This window comes from Hypomesus nipponensis, chromosome 18, assembly GCF_054491055.1.
Source record: "Hypomesus nipponensis isolate SF chromosome 18, ASM5449105v1, whole genome shotgun sequence".
In the NCBI taxonomy this organism is placed as follows: domain Eukaryota; kingdom Metazoa; phylum Chordata; class Actinopteri; order Osmeriformes; family Osmeridae; genus Hypomesus; species Hypomesus nipponensis.
In genome coordinates this window covers 18,845,501-18,864,327 of record NC_140378.1, presented here as the reverse complement: position 1 = coordinate 18,864,327, position 18,827 = coordinate 18,845,501, and the positions used below count along the sequence as shown (strand labels likewise).

The 18,827-nt window shown below is 44.0% G+C and overlaps 1 protein-coding gene across 2 annotated transcripts; it reads right to left on the bottom strand.

Annotated features, from left to right (window-relative positions):
- Nucleotides 1-1,696: 1,696 nt before the first annotated feature.
- LOC146252584 (N-terminal EF-hand calcium-binding protein 1-like) lies at nt 1,697-18,785 on the bottom strand. 2 transcript variants are annotated; one of them, XM_084679665.1, is made up of 13 exons: nt 18,374-18,785; nt 14,882-14,906; nt 10,076-10,184; nt 9,363-9,388; nt 8,865-8,962; nt 5,114-5,250; nt 4,705-4,826; nt 4,426-4,508; nt 4,185-4,238; nt 3,744-3,856; nt 3,417-3,494; nt 3,195-3,286; nt 1,697-3,022 (listed from the first exon to the last, which is right to left on the bottom strand). In XM_084679665.1, exons 1-13 carry the CDS (start codon nt 18,491-18,493, stop codon nt 2,994-2,996), a joined length of 1,086 nt encoding a protein of 361 aa, XP_084535791.1. In that variant the 5' UTR covers nt 18,494-18,785; the 3' UTR covers nt 1,697-2,993. The 2 variants fall into 2 exon arrangements, with proteins under 2 accessions (XP_084535791.1, XP_084535792.1); XM_084679666.1 differs by lacking the exons at nt 14,882-14,906; nt 18,374-18,785 and adding an exon at nt 11,292-12,413.
- Between the last annotated feature and the right edge of the window lie 42 nt (nt 18,786-18,827).

Below are 18,827 nucleotides of genomic sequence, written 5' to 3'. Positions count from 1 at the left end.
GCACGGATGCATCACTGCCTCTGTCTGGCTGTCGTGGGCTCCGATTGTTTTTCTTTCTTTCTTTTATTTTCTTTATCTCTTAGCTCTTTTCTTTTTCTATTTCCATACCATATCATTAAAAAAATAACACCCATTAGGGCACTGCTGTTATTTAAGATAGCAGCAGTGTTCAGATCTACTATTCAGATGCCGTGGTTGAGTGCCAAATGCGATAAATGTCCCAATTATCCCACAGAGTAAATTGATTGGACGTCCAGTATGTCTGCTTTTCTTAAAGACTGTCTTTCAGATCTTTTATAAGATGGTCTCTTGCCATACAATTGATACACCTTATTACAAATATATACACTAAAGTATCGGGCAGATTGGACAATCAAACAATGGCTGGTTTCACAATCAATACAAGCCCAAAAGCTCCTGAAAATCCATATAACGGGTTGTTTGAATAAGGAGTCCTGTTTCCAGACAGTGTAAAATAGAAGAATAGGATTAAGGTCTTCAACACAGAGGAAGATTTTATCTGATAGTCTGCCTCTCAGTCTTGGCCTGCCGTCTAGGATTTCCACCTGCTCTGTTGTGGAACTCATCCCTTCATCTTTGAGACGACTCCAAACCACCCTTATGCAAGAGCTATACTATCTGAATGAGGCTTGTGCCGTGGCAACAATGCTGCCTTAAGCACACAGAGCCTTGTATTATATTCTGAGAAACTGACTTATTCACTGTGCATCCAGTGTTTGTCTTTCACAGAAAATACACCCATGCTGTTCCTGTCTTAAAATGAGTTCAGTTTGAAGCTGAGGGAGATGATGTTTCTCTGTGGCGAAGGACTCGCCTCTCCGGTCATACACATGTGATAGACCCCTTTGTTTGTGGTTGGGTTGTTTGGAATAGAATCCTCGACTAGAACCCAGAACTCTTTCAGAGAACGTTAGCATCTTCTTTTGCCCCTCCTTGAGCCCAAGCTTGGGATCGTAAACCACTTGGGGGTTGTAGGGTGAAACTGAGATGCCTCTAAGAGGGTCTCTGATACATCCTGTGTGTGACAGGCAATACTCACCAAGGTCTAATCCAGTTGAGCTGGCCTTGGACCACAAGAAAAACCCAGCAGAGTGGAAAAGGCTGGACCTTACTGGCTCATTTTCAACAAAGGTCTTTTTTAGTCACTTGGCTGTTTTTCTAGCATTTTGAAAGGCACCAGCCAGTGATATTATAAGCCAGTTATTAATATATTCATGAGGCATTTCAAAGGAATAGCCAGCAAAGCCAGTGGGGAAATAAACATTTCCTGGAGCTTTTGAACAGCTTTCTTTTCTCTAAAACATCCAGACTCACCAAGCACCACAGGAGGCAAGACTCAATTTTCTAAATCTTTTCTGAGAAGTTGGTGAAAGCCATTGTTCTTTGTCATTGTCAAAAATCCTATCTTGAGGATATTCCCTAAGCTTGTTTACACCCATTGTTGATGAAGCAACGTACTTATGTCAACTTGAATGAAATTAATGTTACAGCTCTAGGGTGAAATAATAATCCCCTTATCTTTTAGAATGCTTCTAGTATATACAGAATGTCAATCAACCATTCAAAACACTCTCCTACAACAAATCCAATGTTTATAATGTCATTACAACCAGAGGAAAACAATTATAATAATCAAATAGGATATAATCAAGTCATAAACTTTATTTCATGCCAGAAATAAACATAGCATTCACAATACAGTTTTAACATTGATTTGTAAAAGATTGTAAATGGTAAACAGCCACTGAGAAATATTTCCACATTCGTTCATTTTCTTTAGGCAAGTTTAGCGTCATACAGTACCAGACTCTTTATTCATATTTGTTTAACACATAAACAAAACGATTTTTTATATTTTATCCATATCCAGACTCGAGGCAAAATACATTAAATCTAATGAGTTATCACCTCACCTGTTTTGTTCTGAACACAAAATATAATGGTTTAATTTAATCATCAAATGTAATAAATCTGTGTTGTAAGACAACATATTAGATGTGTTAATGGCTTTGCTTGATGGAAAAATAACAGTACTTGGTTACATCTTTTATCTGTATCTAAACTATTCTCATTCAGACCTATGTTATTAAAACCTGACTAGAAGGTTGCACTTCAAACCACATGACATCTACAGTACCTTTTGAATCACTTAAACAGTCTTATATAATTTAAAACCGTAGGTTCAGAACATGAAAACAGACAGATTCATAGGTCCAGTCTGTCGGCCAAGGCAACAGTCACTGTTTACAACTAAGGTGCTGAAGTGTCACTAGAATGAGTTGGGGTTTATGTTGTCCTATTTTGGGGCAACCCAACCCTTTTATGTTTACATTCTATCTAAGAGAAACCTGTCACTTCACTGTTTGTAAGCTAGAAATGACTGTTGGGATCAACATTTCACAATATAGAGTAGGGGGGATTTTAGATGATGTCTATGTCTCTAAGTCATCATCTGCTTATAGTTTCTATATGCAAGCTAATAACTACAGAGCCAGTATGAATCTTGGTATGAAGATGTTAAAGGAACTACAGTTTTCTACAATGATTTTCTTTTACTACAGCACAGCTGTATGGGAAACCAACTATCAATGGGAAATTGTGGATTTTCATGCAAAGTTTTCTTCAAGGATGTGTATTTACATGAAAAGAAAATCATGAACAACATGTTCAGAAAGATATTAATGACGTACAGCTAAAGTCATGACATCAAGGACTCCAATAACACAACAATTATTGCAGTATTTCAAAAATCTCTCCCATAAAGGATTGGGTTTGGTTGACCGATTCAACTAAGCAGTTGTAAGTCGTGCATAACTTTTCAGTTTTAAAATTATATAGTTAACACAATACGCTGTTTAATAAAATATTCCTGCATGTCACATAATAATAAATACACTGAAAACAGTATAAATTGTGAAATTAAACAAAATAATATCTGCTTTTCTTCATATATTTTGAAAACATTGCTCTTGTCAGTTGTTGTTCATTATCCACCAAGATGCTGTAAGTAATAATTGAAAATACAAACTTGAATTAAAAAAATATTCCACTAAGGAACCAACCAACTAATGAATAGTTATTTTTAATGATATGTCAGTAAAAATAAAGAGATTTAGGACCCAAATATTAAGACTTCTAAATAATTGAGTCCTTGAATATTGTGGAGCTCCTACCTGGTAGTAACATAGTAGAGACCATCTCAGGATCTTCAAGGGCATTGATGATGCAACGCTGGAAAGTCTTGCTGATGGATGACTGTTGGTAGCTGGGGGAAGAAGGGGCGGGACATATGAGATTAGTGGACGGTACTGCAGTTGATTGACTGACATATCAGGCAGTGAATAACTTCCCCAGGACTCTAGTAGTAAACGAATTAGCCTGTACAACAAGCTTACCTCATCCAAGAAAGGCGATCCTGCCAGAACTCGTACATTATGAAACAGGATCTGTCTGGAAGGTTCTGAACAGACACACTGGAGGTAGAAGGAGAGGGAGAGAGAAAGAGAGAGAGAGAGAGGGAGAGAAAGTTAGAGAGAGGTAGAGACAAATTGAGTGAGAAATAGAGTGACAAAGCGAGAGGGCGAGAGTGGGCGAGTGAGGCATACGTCATCAATCTGCTAGAGCATAATCGATTCTGACTCATTGATTGGAGGAGATCAAATCAAATAATGTGTTATTATCTTCCCACTGGCCCATGTATCTGCTGAGCAGCAGGAACCTACTGCAGATTGTTGCTCTGGCTGGATGTGGCATCTGTGTAGCTCTTCAGAGCCTGCTGGAAGTCTTCAACATCTTTCTCCTTCACCAACATCTGTCTCTGGACCAGCAGAATGTTCTGGTGAAGGAAGGAGTAGTTTGATGTTTAGACTGGAGGTTCAGCTTCTCTTTATTCTAACTCTGGATACTGGAACTCTGACTTCAGCTCAGTGCAGTTCACACTTTATGAATGGTTTAAGGTAAAACTTCGGTAAAACTTTCAGATTTTAGTCAAGCAGCGCTGCTTGTTACTAAAGCTATCAATAAGAAAATGATAATACAATAAAGCTTAAAATGTATACTGCAAATTATATTTACGTTTTTTTTTTTAAAGTCTAAAACACTGTGATACTCCAGGGTACCGGGTGTTGCAGCTGACGTCTAAATCCTGTCAAAGTCAAACTCACCGATTTATACGTGCCAGCCAGTGTGTCCTCCTTCAGTGGCTCAAGATGTGGACTCTGCAAATGGAGGCATGAATATTTCAGTTGGTCAGAAGCGGAACGAGCCGGAGCCTCCGAAAGAACGGGACTCGAATCGAGCTCAAGCTCGGTCCCCCCCCCCCCCCCCCCCCGGTTACAGTACGCCTCAGAAGCACTGGCTCTGAAGTCTTGACGTTAACCCTTGACTGACTGAACGGTACTGTACCTCGTACTCCAGCTTGTCTATCAGCTGCTGCAGACGGTGGATCTGGGAGCTCCAGTGGTTGTCCAGCGGCTCCACGCTGACCCCTGACCCAGGAAACAACTTGTCACATTTAAGCAATTTCATTTCAAACCTCTTTTTTGAGGTTTCAAAATCTCAATTTTATGATGTTTTCCCATTTATTGCAAGGCTGAATGTGAGTCTATTGGGACTAAAACTGGAGCAAAGGTAATATGTAGCCCTGGAAGGAAGTAAATGGGGTCAGATAGTGGAGGTCCTCACCTGTGGTGAGCATGCCTGAGTAGGGGTCTGTTGGAGACAGACACATGTTCTTCTGGATGCGACGGTTGGGGCGTTTGGTAAACTTTTGGATGGCCAGTTCCTCTGGCTTCTTGAGCATCTTCCTACATACGACACCGCAGTGATCATCTTCCTCATCACAACCATGACCATCATCATCCTCATCGTCAAAACCACGACTGTCATCGTCCTCATCATCATCATCATCATCCCTATTATCATCCTCATCCCTCTCTAACTCCTCTCCCTCATCATCATCAAAACCACGATCATCTCCACCGTTCTCATCCTCATTATCGTCTCCCTCAACCTCACCATCATCACCACCACCACACCCCAAAGGGACTGGAGGCCTGGTCTGAGGGTTATGTCTTGGGGCCACTGTGCCTACCTGCCAGGGCAGCTCTGCTCGTCCACGGCCTCCATAGCGCACTCTAGTGATGACTGCAGGGACTGCAGCTGGGTGGAGGTCTCGCGGAGCAGGAACCGCGTCACAAATTGACCCAGCACTGATGAGCTCTGGTACCCCTGCAGAAAGGAAGTAGAAATGTACTCAAGAACTTTGTTTGAAATCTGCAACGGACATTGTTCAACTGGATTCACGGTTAACTTAACGATAATGGTATTGATCAACATGAATATTGACGATGTAAAAATCAAATTGTGATTGACGTTTGATGGTAGCGAGTAATGGGTTATTCTGAAAATGTCTTTCATGTTGTTTTCATCTGTTGTATCCTTCAGAATATGAAGCCCTTTTCCTGAGTAAAAATGCTTCTCCCCCACAGCTGCCCCCCCCACAGCTGCCCCCCCCCCACAGCGCTGTAAAATGGAGTTTGTGAAACCCAGCAGGTAAAGTATTGAAAAGATTGTTTTGAAAAATTGCAACCTGTCGATTTGGTTCCTTTAATTTTGTCGTATATTCCCCCTGGCTGCTGTTTTTTCTCTATTCTGGAAGCTTGAAGTGCACTTCCAGAGCAATGACCTCTCATTTATGTCAGACCCCGCCTCCCTTCTCACACACACACACACACACACACACACCTCCCCTTCTCAATCTGACAGGGCATCGCAATCCCAGACAATAGTTGATGTTTTGAGTTGTTATATATTTTATCTCAGCTCTCTACTGCAAGGGAGAAAACATCTTCTGTATTTTTTTCAGTCCTTCGTACGTCCTAATAAAGTCAACCTATGCTCACAGTATTGACAGTTTATCATCTAGAACAGGATACAGGTGGATCACGTCTGTATTTCAGCTGGTTCACTTATCAGCAGCTTTTCCTTGTGGAGGTGATGTGGTTCTGCTATTCCTCCTCCACCAGGAGACCAAACTGTTCCGTTAGTGAGCTGCAGTCTGCTTCTGAGAGGAGAGAAACCTGATACAAGCTCCGCTCCAGGACAAGTTCTGTTTTCATTTGGTTTCAAGGTTAAGACTTGTTAAAGCTGATTACAGCTCCAATCTCATTCTTATCTGAAGACCAATGTCCTCAGAGGGAATACTGAACGTAAACATGAGCTGGATTCAGTATTATTAGGGGAACTGAATAAAACAAAGTTAAGAGATGTGGGAAGGCAGAAATGGAGAGCGGAGAGTGAAAAGAGGGGGCGGAAGAGAGGATGAGTGATAGAGCGAGAGGGAGAGAGAGAGAGACAGAGAACGGAACAGTAGCTTAGTGACAGGAAAGAGAAACAAGGAAAAGTATATGACAGGAAAAACACATAGAGAAGGGGAAATTAGGGAGGATAGTGAGAGACAGGCAGATAATGGAGAAAGATAAAGATTGTAAGAAAGAGAAGAGAGGAGAGGAAGGAAGATGATGAACAGCTATATTTTCTGCTGCAGTTCTACAGTCTGTGGAGGGCGAATGACGTCAGACTGATGGACTGCTGGGGGCTCATGTCAGCACAGGTTATTGTCACGTCACCCCCTTGGCACATGGATGAGACAACAATCTCTCATGCACGCCAACATACAAACACATACACACATGCATACACACACGCATACACACACACATACACACACGCATACACCCACACATACACACACGCATACACACACATACACACACGCATACACACATGCATACACACACACATACACACACGCATACACACACGCATACACACATGCATACACACAGCACTATTATCATAGCCGTTCATCTACAAAAACGTCAGGCATCGAGGCAGCTGGGTGTCCACACACTTACCAAATCATTTCAAGGCGCGCTTATAATCACGAAGAGAAATAACAATTTCTCCCGCAGGCCTTACTTGAAGGTTGCAGGGGAGATCGATGGAGAATAACTTCTGGTATCGATCACGTCTAAGTGGAGATATTTGGAAGTGAATTTGCACAACGCGCTTGAAGAAATCTTGTTATTCTGTGCTCGTGTGCGTCCGTTCTCCCACTCAGTGTGCTGGCATGTGACATGCTCTTTAATCTACCTCACATCCTGTTTGATTCAAACACTTCTGCTCTGCGTGGCTGAAAAGCTGGATATCCACTGCTCTAATTGGCCGGTTGCGTAACCTGAGCCTGATTCTTGGAACGTTGTTGGGTTTTAGAAAGGACGTGGCTGTGACCACATCCTCGTGGTCATGGCGACCTTGTGCTGTCTTGTTGATTTTGCCCCCTGATGGCAGTTCATAATCGACAGACTAACTCCAGATTGTGATATTGGGATCAGGCCAAACAGCTGCTGCCACAGAGCTGTGCCTACACGTTTAAGGAGAAGCTCATTATCATGGTGTGTGTGAGGATATGAGACAGAACTGTCACCAGAGAATGGAGCAGGTTAATGGATGTGACAGCGTGCTGTGTCGGGGCAGAGGATTGTTAGGAAGGTGAGAGGACCGCAAGACCCCCTCTGGGTTTACTCCAAAGGTGACAGAACTGAACTGAACGTGTTGGATGAGACAAAACGATCCTGTCTGTCTGTCTGTCTGTCTGGGACAGTGAGAGGGCTTTCAAACAGTCAAACATGGATGTCTGCAAATAAGTTCTAGAATGGTCACTTCTTTGAAAGCGTTCCAAGTTCCACTATCAGTTACAATATTGCAAACTCAGCTGATATGCTTTTTATTATGACAAACTGAAAAACAACACTTTATGTGGTGAGTTATGGTTTGTTCAAGCCATAAATAAAAAAGGAAATTTGCAAAGGGCTCTGCGATTGGTAGTGATACAGCGGCAATATTGGCGATCTTTCTCAGGAACTGGATTTTGAATAGAAGAGTTGATCAAACCAGCTCCACGGCATTGTGCTCAGTAGTATGGGAAGTCAGATGGCTGAGTGGTTAGGGAGTCGGGCTATTAATCAGAAGGTTGTTGGATGATTCCTGGCCGTGCCAAATGACATTGTGTCCTTGGGCGAGGCACTTCACCCTACTTGCCTTGGGGGGAATGTCCCTGTACTTACTGTAAGTCGCTCTGGATAAGAGCTTCTGCTAAATGACTCAATGTTAATGTAAATGTAGTAGCCTGACATCTAACCTATGGCCAGAGCACTTAAAGGTTCTCTGTTTCACTCTGGAGACGTAGGACTCTCTGAAGGCTTATCCGGGACTTTCACAAGGATCAACTGGATTCTCTGTATGGCTCTTTATCAATATTTATGTCGGTCTCTATAGAACCATGTGTATCTTTCTAAAAGCTCTCTAGGACTCCCATAAAGGTATCGACTGGACTCTCTATGGCTTTGTATGGCTCTGTATGGCTCGCACTATAAAACTCTCTGTACGACTCTCCAGGGATCTCATAACGCTCTCATTGTCCTTGCTCTCCAGTCTAGTCCCAGAATACAAGAGGAGCAGGTGGGTGGCACATCCACCCTCCTTACTGTCACATCACCGTCACAGCTGAGAGACCTCCCAAAGCCTCAGAGAGGACTTCAAACTGACAGCCGAGACAAAAACTAAAACCTACCCACCATCCCGTTGGGGAAATGAGGGGCTTTGGAAAACTCTGAATGTCATGCGCAAACAAAGTCTGAAAAGGCTATCAGTTGAGTTGTCACACTGAAATCTTCACTCACATTTTAAGTTGAGCCAGCAAGAGGACATGAAAAATAGGGGGTGGAAACGACGGATGCTCGTTGTGAAGTTGAGAGACGGTTGAGAGGTTTGACACTCACCTCTTTAGTTTTGTCCATGGCCTTCAAGATGGCGACATTGAGCTTCTCCAGGGAAGAGAGGACATTCAGGTACTCCCCCAGGTGTGGAGCAAAGTACTCTGGAGGAGAGACAAGCTTGTCAGCACTGCCAACTCACCCTCCCTTCATCTGATTTCATTTATTTTTCCTCTCAGGCCACAGTGCTGAAGTGAGAGGTTTTATCTGTTAACATGACAACACACCCACAAACATCAATTACTGCTGCCTGTCATGGTGGCCAATAACGTGGAAATGCACACTACTGAGCTTCCACTTCTGTGAAACCCAGATTGGGATGAGTTGTTGGATGCAGTGGCAGTCAAACTGCCGACCAAAACACACCTCTCACTTTATAGCTCTCTCAAAAAATGAAGGGCTCTTTCAAAGCAACTGCAAAGACAAGCCATCAAAGCACATGCCTTGAATGCAATTTTGACAGCAGAGTCTATAAGAACACATTGAAGAGAGAGACAGAATTACCTGACAGTTTGTCTGTGTCCAGGTTGCTGAGCGACAGGGAGATTGATGAAAAAAAGAGAGACTTGAATTACTTAAATGGCATCAGGAGGATTAGTTGGACAGAAATGTTTCTTATCGAAAGCCCTAAAGGTCAGACAAAATGGTTTTCCTAGAGACAGAGAGCTGTTGATTGACAATCAAGACACTGTGAAGGAAGTCATCAGTTGGGCCCTTGGGCCCTATGGAGCTGTATGTGTGGGTGCAGAACTGCAGATAAAGAGAGAAAGTGCTAACAGGAAATGGTGGCTAATAAATGTCAAATCCGAGGGGTTCGCCTCTAGATAACAGCATGTCAAGCAATCTCGTGCATACGCTTATCTTAACACTTTAAAATGTTCATCCGAAAACTTACTGTTTAAATCAACAAGGCTATACTTCTATTAACAGCCCCTCGGAGCAGAGGAGCGCTCTCTCATCCTAAAACACTCAGACGGCGTACTGTATAGTAAACTGGCCCGCGTGTCGATGCAGCTTGCTCGTCACAGCTCCAGTCAACATGCTGTTTTCTGCCCTTCTTACACTGAGATCCTGCTCTAGATTCCAGCCCCTTGATGAAATATTGACACGTCCTCTTTGAAGCGTCGACGCCCGCCCCGCCCCGCCCCCCCCCCCCCCCTCGGTGTGCAGATGGCGGCTGAAGTTAGGGATCCCACAGGGTGATCCTCTCCACTCACTCCGTCTGCTGCCTGTCGATGGAGAAGTACAACTCCTGCATCTGGCCCTCGGTGAGAATCCCATCAGCGAAGTACGACTGGAACTCTTCCAGGGACAGCTTGCCATCGTCTGAGGACAGGAGATAAGGAAAGATGAAGTCCCACCAAAAAAACAAACACAAAAAAAAACATTTAGGAGGGACCTTTTAAACCTCTGTTGTTAAACTACTCAGGTTAATGGAATGAAAAACTGTGTATCTCAGAAATGCTTGCAAAATTAATAACATGAGCCTCTCGGCCTTGTTCTCTGCACGCCCATATTTCAGAATCCAATTATTTCCCATTACTCTCTATCTTGTTCTCAGATTCACTTTGTACTTCCACACTCCTGTTGTCAAATAAAACCTTCCTCTTTGAGATATAGACTTCAAAGACAATCTATCTTGAAATTATTTCAAGCAGACAACTAAAGAATACGACCTAATTGCTCCTCTATCTCTACCGTATTCAATTACATTATAATGTAACGAAATGATTGATTCAGCGTTTGAATTAGTGGTAGTGTCACTGAATACTGAACGTAATAAGATCGGCCTACTGCATGTAGGACCCATGACAGTTATTTCAGTAAAACCAAGACACGGGAACAGTCCATTTGTAAATGGAGGTTGTATAAAAGTCAATTCAGATAAAGAGATGTGGTCTATTTCAGCTCTCCTTCACAGTCAATCCGCTCTCCTCTAAGATAACAAAGCCAGCCAGGTTAGCATTAACCCACAGTTGTTCTCTCACACAGCTGAAGTGAAGCACAGGACTGAAGACGTGTGGATGTGTGTTGGGCCCAGACAGAGAGCCTGCAGTGAGTGAAGCCTGGTTGGAGCTTTCAGAGCCTGCTGACAGGACGACGGTGGATTAACGAGCTCTTCCCCAGGGCAGGCCTTGGGCACACTTAGCAACAGATCTCAGAAAGACACACAAACCCACCGTCCAGGCAACAGACATCAGGCTGATACAGGTTTGGGGTAAACACTAACATCTGTTTGTCGGTTAGGAAATGACTCGTCGTGCTTTCGTGCCAGACGGTGACTCGAGATGGCTCTGAATAATTTCGATTTGTTTACAGTAATTCCAAACCATCTGTGTTTTACAGATAATTGTGCGGTCGTTGTGTTCTGCCCCACAGGCAGCAAAGGTCTACACAGACTACACATCGTTTTTACTTGTATTTTTTCCTTACCCAAATGACCACATAGACAAGGTCTAACAGAAGTGAGTCCAGTCCACTCCCCTTAACCTCCGACTGAGAAGGTGAGACACTGGGATACATGAGACCCAGGCTGCCATGTTTCCCACAATGCACTGCGTGCCGAGCGCAGGTTCAGGCTCCTTAGCTCTCCTCTTGTTCTCGTTCCTTGGCTTCACCTGCACAGCAAGTTCCAGTGGTCTAGTTTCACACCCAATTACCCACCCGGAATACGCAATCAGTCGCAGCGCATGCCAGAACGCCCATTATGCAAGGAGTCAATGTTCGTCATAGAGAACAGGGGCTATTATGATGCTGAGTGAACGGCGCTCAGAACTGTTGCTCATTGTCCTCTCACAATATGAAGAAGCAGGTTAAATTCACTGCTTTTGTGATGCTATGTTCTGTCTCTTCTGTCTCACGCTGCAGCGATGCCTCGCTAGCCCGGAGAACAAGGACACCTGGAAATAGCCACACGTCAAGATGACAACCATTCTGAGTCCGACTGTGTGTGTTAACAAGCTGGCTGTGAGGGGAGATGGCCGTCACTCATCACCTGTCAGGACACAGATTTGTATCTAACGGAATATGTCAATTTTACTCCTCTTGATCCAGATTCTTTGTGGTTAAGATGTCAATGTGACACAAGTCGACTGCTAGGAAATTAGGAGTTGTCAAGATTAAAGCTAGATTATGTAAAACGATTTAGTTTTGTGCCTATTGGCTCCAATTTTGTCCTCAGGCTTTATAACTTTTTAACGTGACCTAGATCAATGCAATCCCCACAACAACACTATCTTTCAAGGAACACATTCCCTTCAGAGCGCTGGGAATTAAAGGCAGACGAAAATGGACTCAGGCCAAAGTAGAAAATCATCTGCCAGTGTCGTCATTGCCATGGTTTCAGTGGGGCAGTGGATTCCAGAAAACTCTCTGGTCTTTCTGCAGCATGACCAGAGAGCTGGAAGCATATTGTTTTCCTGTTTTACACTTAAATAAACATGTCAATACATGGACTGTCAACTAGGATGTTTAGTATTGACAGTACAGAAGGGGCTCTAACTAAATAGATAGAAATTCTGGAGCTTTCCAATCAGTCTGCATAGGAAGCTTATGACAGTAAATCTTCTCCCAGTATTTCAGTTTACATCTGAGGCCTTCAATTATTTTAATGAGGTATTCCCATTGGTCAAACTATTTCATTTACATCCTAATAAGTATTAAAGCCAGTGAAATTACACGATCAGAAACCTTCTACTTGGCCTGTTGGCCCTAATAAGCAAATTCAACCGTCCGACAGTAGGCCTCATTAGTAGGCCTCATTCTTTGAAAGGCAGTAAGTACAGGGACATTCCCCCCGAGGCAAGTAGGGTGAAGTGCCTTGCCCAAGGACACAACATCATTTTGCACGGCCTGGAATCAAACCGGCAACCTTCTGATCACTAGCCCGATTCCCTAACCGCTCAGCCTCCTGACTCCATTGAACCTAAACTCAAAAGAGTGCACGGGCAGATTGGTGAGTTCTTTTCAGACATTATTCCTCACGATGGCACGGAGACGTGGACGGCGATGCGGCGAGCAGCCAGGCTTCATGATGTGGTGAATCCGCAGTGCTGTCTACGTATCATGGCTGCCCACTCCCTGCTGCACCACGGGAGCCTCTCCCCTCCCGGGCGTCCGACTCAGCCAGTTACAGACGCACGAAACCCACGGAGGGCTCGGCTGCGAACCGCAGATAACTACGGCAACGCACACACACTCAAGTTCGTTCGTTCTTTGATTTTTAAACTGTGGAAGACAGAAGAAATCTGTGAGGGGAACCGTTTGATGTCATTGCAGCAGAAAGATAATCTGGTTTAGAAGCTCGGGGGTTGGAAGAATAGCGTGCTACATGAAAAAGATACCAGGCGTGAAAGTGTGAAGGCTGTGCTTATTGAGATGCATTTATCATGAACCAGGTTGAACAGACAAGCCCCTGTGGAGCAGTAAGGGACACATCAACTGCTCCCTCGTGTAGCCGGACCACCTGGCTTCCTGCTTCCCACAGTCCATAAGGTCACAAGCCAGGGCTCCAATCCATATGTATGGGTTTGTCATTATTTCTCTCTCTCTCTTTCTCTGTCTCTCCCTCTTTTGCACCCTCCCTCCCTCTCTCCCACCTTTGTCTCTCTATCCCCTCCCTCCTCTCTCTCTCTCTCGCTTTCTCTCTCTCTCTCTCTCTCTCTCTCTCTCTCTCTCCCTCCTCCCTCCTCCCTCTCACTCTCTCTCTCTCTGGGGTCAGTATGTCCTCCATCTCAGCAGCATGAAAGCCAGCTGAGCTCCTGACGATGTAGTCTGAGATCAGCTGGAGGGGGGGGGGGGGGGGTCACTGCAATCCAAGTGAGAGCAACCAATAGAGAGAGAGAGGGTTAGAGAGAGATAGGTAGAAATAGAGATTCAGAGAAATAGATAGAGAAAGAGAGATAGAGTAGATGTAGATAGACAGATAAACAAACAGACAGACAGCAGCAGCCTATGATCATGTTGGGGCGAAGTTTGTGTTTCATTATCACAGCTCTTACATAACACACGTGGGCCCCTGTAGGAAGCAGACCAGGCCTCATACATGCATTAATCACCGTCCTTATTACGTTTCACATTCCATTACGCTCTGATCCCGGGCATGAATAAAACATTAAGAGGAAACACAACCACCTATTTGTCACTTTAATTTCCTGAAGCTAAATGCCCAACTGTGTTGTGGTTCGGCAGCGAGGACGCTCAACAAATACTGTTTGAAATACAGAACAAATCTATTTAAAAAGATGAGGGGGCGTGGCCTTTGCTATGCTACTAAAACTTCATGATGCATTGATTGTCTCTGCGTAACAAAGAATAATGACAATCAAGCCTGACTGCTGTAGTAGGTCAATGTTAAGGTCTGTCTCCACTAGTCCTAAATGTCAACATGAGAGGGGATCACTGAGTTGACAGCCGCACGGCGGAGTAGTCACACTGAGTCAAGGGCAGCTCCATCTCTGCAGCTGGCTTCAGTTAATTTCAGGACGTTACATGACATGGACAATGTCTCTCACCCTTTGTGTGACACCCCTGTCAGGCTAGGGAGCACACTCAGGCACAGACTGATCAATGACACTCAACTGATACTTCCAGCCCGCTGCTAACCTGGGGAGGGGAGGGGGGGGGGGGCAATTGAGTGCTAGTCCACTTTAGTCTACTCTAGTCTGCTCGATACTACTTAACTTTGAGGATAAAGGTTATATTTCAAGGATACTCTGTGACACGCTTGCGTGTAAAAATGGCTATACAAATACATTTGCTTTGATTTGTTACATCTCTGTGGACCTTAGCAGGGTCCTTAGGTCTGTGGGGGAATCCAACACAGATGCTGCTCAGCCCAGCTGCCTTGGTGTCAGAGGCTGTGTTCCTTTCAGCTTCCCAAGGCCGAACCCAGCCAGCCAGCTACTCTCACAACCATGTCATCACGGTCACTTTGTGTACCGAGAACTGGACTCGGAATCGGTCAATGTCTGCACATGCCGTCATAACATCTTCAAGTGGAAACAGAGATACTTCATACTCACCATTTTTGTCTGCACGGCGAAATATCTAAAAGGAGAGAGAGGGGAAAAAACAAGAATTTGTTATGTAATCCTGTTTGATCCCTTGAGTAATTATTGTGAAACAAGCTGGAAATGTGTCCTCAAATATGAGGGAAAACTGTTATCTTGGGGCAGGGGGGAAACAAGGGTAAGGTTGGACACAGAGAGAGATTCAGCCTTGATTCCACCACTAGGATGAGGACGGGCAGTGATGCATGCAAGCAGCCTACAGTACGATCTATTTATGAGCCAGAGAAAACGTGTTATAATAAACCACTGTATCTAATTCATGTTTTGGCATTCTCTGGCCTATCTGTGCACAGCGGAGAGTCAGTGGAGGAAGGCTGCAATTTCCGAAAGGGTTTAAATATCGTGGACAAAAAACGGAAATGAGAAAGGTGACATTTATGACTGGAAACAGCTCAAGGAGTAGGTATCAGTTGAGAAATGGCATGACAGTTTTCTGTTTCTCTCTCTTTCTCACTCCCCTACTCTCAATATTACATAAAATAAAAATAAAACACTTCAAATGTTCTTTTGAGATCCAGTCTTGCCTGTGGTGTAACAGTTGCCGTGTCATTGTCATTGTCTCCATTAAACATTCAGGTGGCACTAAGGCAGTCCACACAATGCACCTCAGTGGGCTGCGCGAGTCCCATCTCCTGCAATTGAATCCCACAACCCTTTAACCTTGTGTTCTCCTCGGGTCATTCTGACCCATCAGTCATTGTGACCCACCTTTGTTTGCGACAATTTTACCGCATACAAAAACAAAGTGAAGCATTTTCTTTTAACCGTTGGGCTGTCTCAGACCCCCCACATTGCGAAGGTTAAAAGAAAATTATTTTTATTTGCCTTTGTATTGGGTAAAATTGGGTAAACACAACGATGGTTCGTTATGAACCTTTTGGTCATGTGACCCGAAGGCAGCACAAGGGTTAAAACAGCTCGTGTGCACCCGGTGTGTTCTGCGTCCCATCATGATCCCCCAGCCCTCTTATGGTCGACTGGGCCTCCACAGCGAAGCCTCTCCCCAACATCCATAGCTGTCAGCTATCGAACACACCAGGGTGTGAAGCTCCCAGATGAGGTGAGCAGCCTCTCTTCCTGAACAATCACACAGTCCCCAGACTGATATGTTGTGAGCACTCACAGCAAGCTCTCTGTGGTGAGATACTTTCGGATTCCGGACTGTTCAGAAGCAGCTGCAGTCTCCCATCACAGCAGTACACAGACCGGGGATGCAAGCTATTGAAGGCGATAGTTACTGTCGTTCATAACCGAGCCAGGGGAGAGAAAACCACCTATAGCAGCGGCCTTGAACCCGGTTCCTGGAGAGCTTTGAATCAGGTGTGCTCAAATAGGGTTTGAGTGAAAACCTACAGGGAGGTAGGTCTCCAGGAACAAGGTTGGAGACCCCTGAACTACAGGACGGTCCCCAGAACCTTCTGGATGACAGAGGTCTGGCTACTCTATAGGAAACACAGAGCATTCATCCACTGAGATGATGAGGATGATCTCAAAGGGGCGTGACGGTGTTGAGGATGATGAAGGCTAGGATGAAGTAATCCTCCCACAGTCTTGTTTAGGTCATTAAGAATCAATCTTGCATGGGTTTCTGTTTGGCTTCCTTAGGGCTGGGCTATTCTCTCTCTACACTGATGCCCATAGTGAGAAGAATTGCCAAGCTGTTATGCTTGCTCTCATCCAGGTCAGTTGAGTCCAGCAGGTACACAAGACGCAAGGGTCTCCTGTTATTTGCTAGGAGTCTTAAACACACACAATGCAAGCTCTTCTTTCTCCGGCACCTTCTGAAGTAAAACTAGCTACACAACGAAAGCAAACAACAGGCAGACATATCTAAGCGAAGGACAATCTAGACATCAGCAAACACAACTGTTAAAAGCCCTGCAAGACCAGCGGCCAAACCCTTAATCAGTTCTCTAACCCCTTCATTATGTAAACTTGAAGGAGGGGTATTTTCTCTAAGGACGAGGGAGAAGGGGGTTACACAATATTGCCTACAATGAATCTTGCTGCAGTTTAATGGGTCCATGGAGAAGACAGCTTCACAGATGAGACGAATTTCCAGTTTTTCATGCAAATGATCTGAAATTCTGCTTTCAGCCCCATTCCCTCGTTAAATCAGGGAAATCATCAGAACTAAAAAGCAAACAATCAGCATTACAAGGCGAAAAACTAAACACTCCCACTTTCGACTGCTTCTGTGTTGTTGGTTGAGTGATGCCAATATGTGTGGATTCGCTTCAACTGTTGTTGTTGGGCCAACTTCACTGTGGGGAGATTTGGCCTCAGAAACACTTCGACAACAGCGTTGTGTTATTGGAGGAAGGCAGGCGCACTTAGCATGCCAGCCGCTCATGTACATTTACTGTATGAAGTTATTATCCCATTACTTTCCAATAGCTGACATGATCTGATGCTCATTGTTTTGTTTTTTGTGCAACCTTCTAAAATGGATTCAGAGAAAAAGAGACACTTGCATCTCTGCCAAATGTGCTCTTCCCTGAGGTTCCATTCAGTGGTCAGTTAGTTCACTACCTAAATGGAAATTGGAGAATTGCATTTTCATCAAGGGAGTATGAGGAGAGGCCAACTGGTTTATCAGTCCATGTTTGGTGAATATGCTTACTGTTAATTAATGTATAATTAAACAGCCCAAAGGGCCCCGATGTTCAAAACACATTTTTGAACCCTTTTTACATTATTAATTAAGGTGATAATCTCTAAAGAACGTAACGCGACTACTTTCAATTCTGTCCTTGATACATATGCTTAGAGATGATCAATGAAGTGGTTTTATGTGGAACATTGGAGTAAGGGCTTACAATAACCTTTAAATTATTCATAGCAAATACTTATTGGATGCTCCTGCTGCATCCGGGACGTCGGGCACTTTTAGCAGCATTATTGTATCATACACATGAAAGGCTACATGCAAAATGGCAATTTCGAGCAAAACCAATTTACAACCAATGTCATGACCTTTGTGGTGGCCGATACCAATTGGTAGCTTAGTTTATCCCAGAGATACAATAATAATAGTAACTACATTTGTAGTGACGATGTTGTTTTAATATTTTAAGACTGAATGGAATTTGGTGTGAAGACGTGCAGGCGTGTTGTGACAGCGGAAGGCACGTCGTGAGACGGCATTACTACAAGCACTAATGGGTTTGAAACCTCTCACCTTGGCCTTATAAAGATGATTGGTAATGAACTGAGTGGAACACATTAACCTTAATTAGGCCCACAATTGGTCATTAATTAAAACTAGTGAAAAGGCTTGGTTCGACTTGTGATGTAGGGTTCTGCAGCCTATAGAATGCTTTACCGTGAGCACCTGTCAGAAATGTCATTTCATCCTTTCACAATGTATGACGAACTAATGACGTGATGTTAATGCTTTTATTGAGATATGTGCATTTAATTGAATATGGGAAATGTACTTACATCTTGGAAAATCGAAATCCCTTGATTTTGATTTTTCTGCTGCAGCTCTCTTTCGTGTGTTTGGTGGTCATGCTTGGCAGACTGAAGACACATTGTTATAATTTCTGTACAGGCAAGCATTTTGAGACGATTCTTCTGGCAATGTATACGCTTTAGTACTATCCTTGATCCTTGTGTTGACCGCGGTCGGCTTTCGTTACGGCTCTCTCAAAGATGCTGCACGGTCTTGCTGCGCTTTGCGCTCTCTCTTCCAGGGTGCCCAGTGGGCAACAGCGCAGCAATTTGATTCGATAACGTCAGGAACTCCGCCTCTCACTGTCACGAGCGAAACGCTATTCATAAAATTCAGAGGAACGCACCATCTGCTGGCGAGCACAGTGTTAAATACTGTAGAAGACGTTTGAGTGGGGTCAATAACATCCCCGCAAATTCAAATGGCCTAATTGAATGTGTA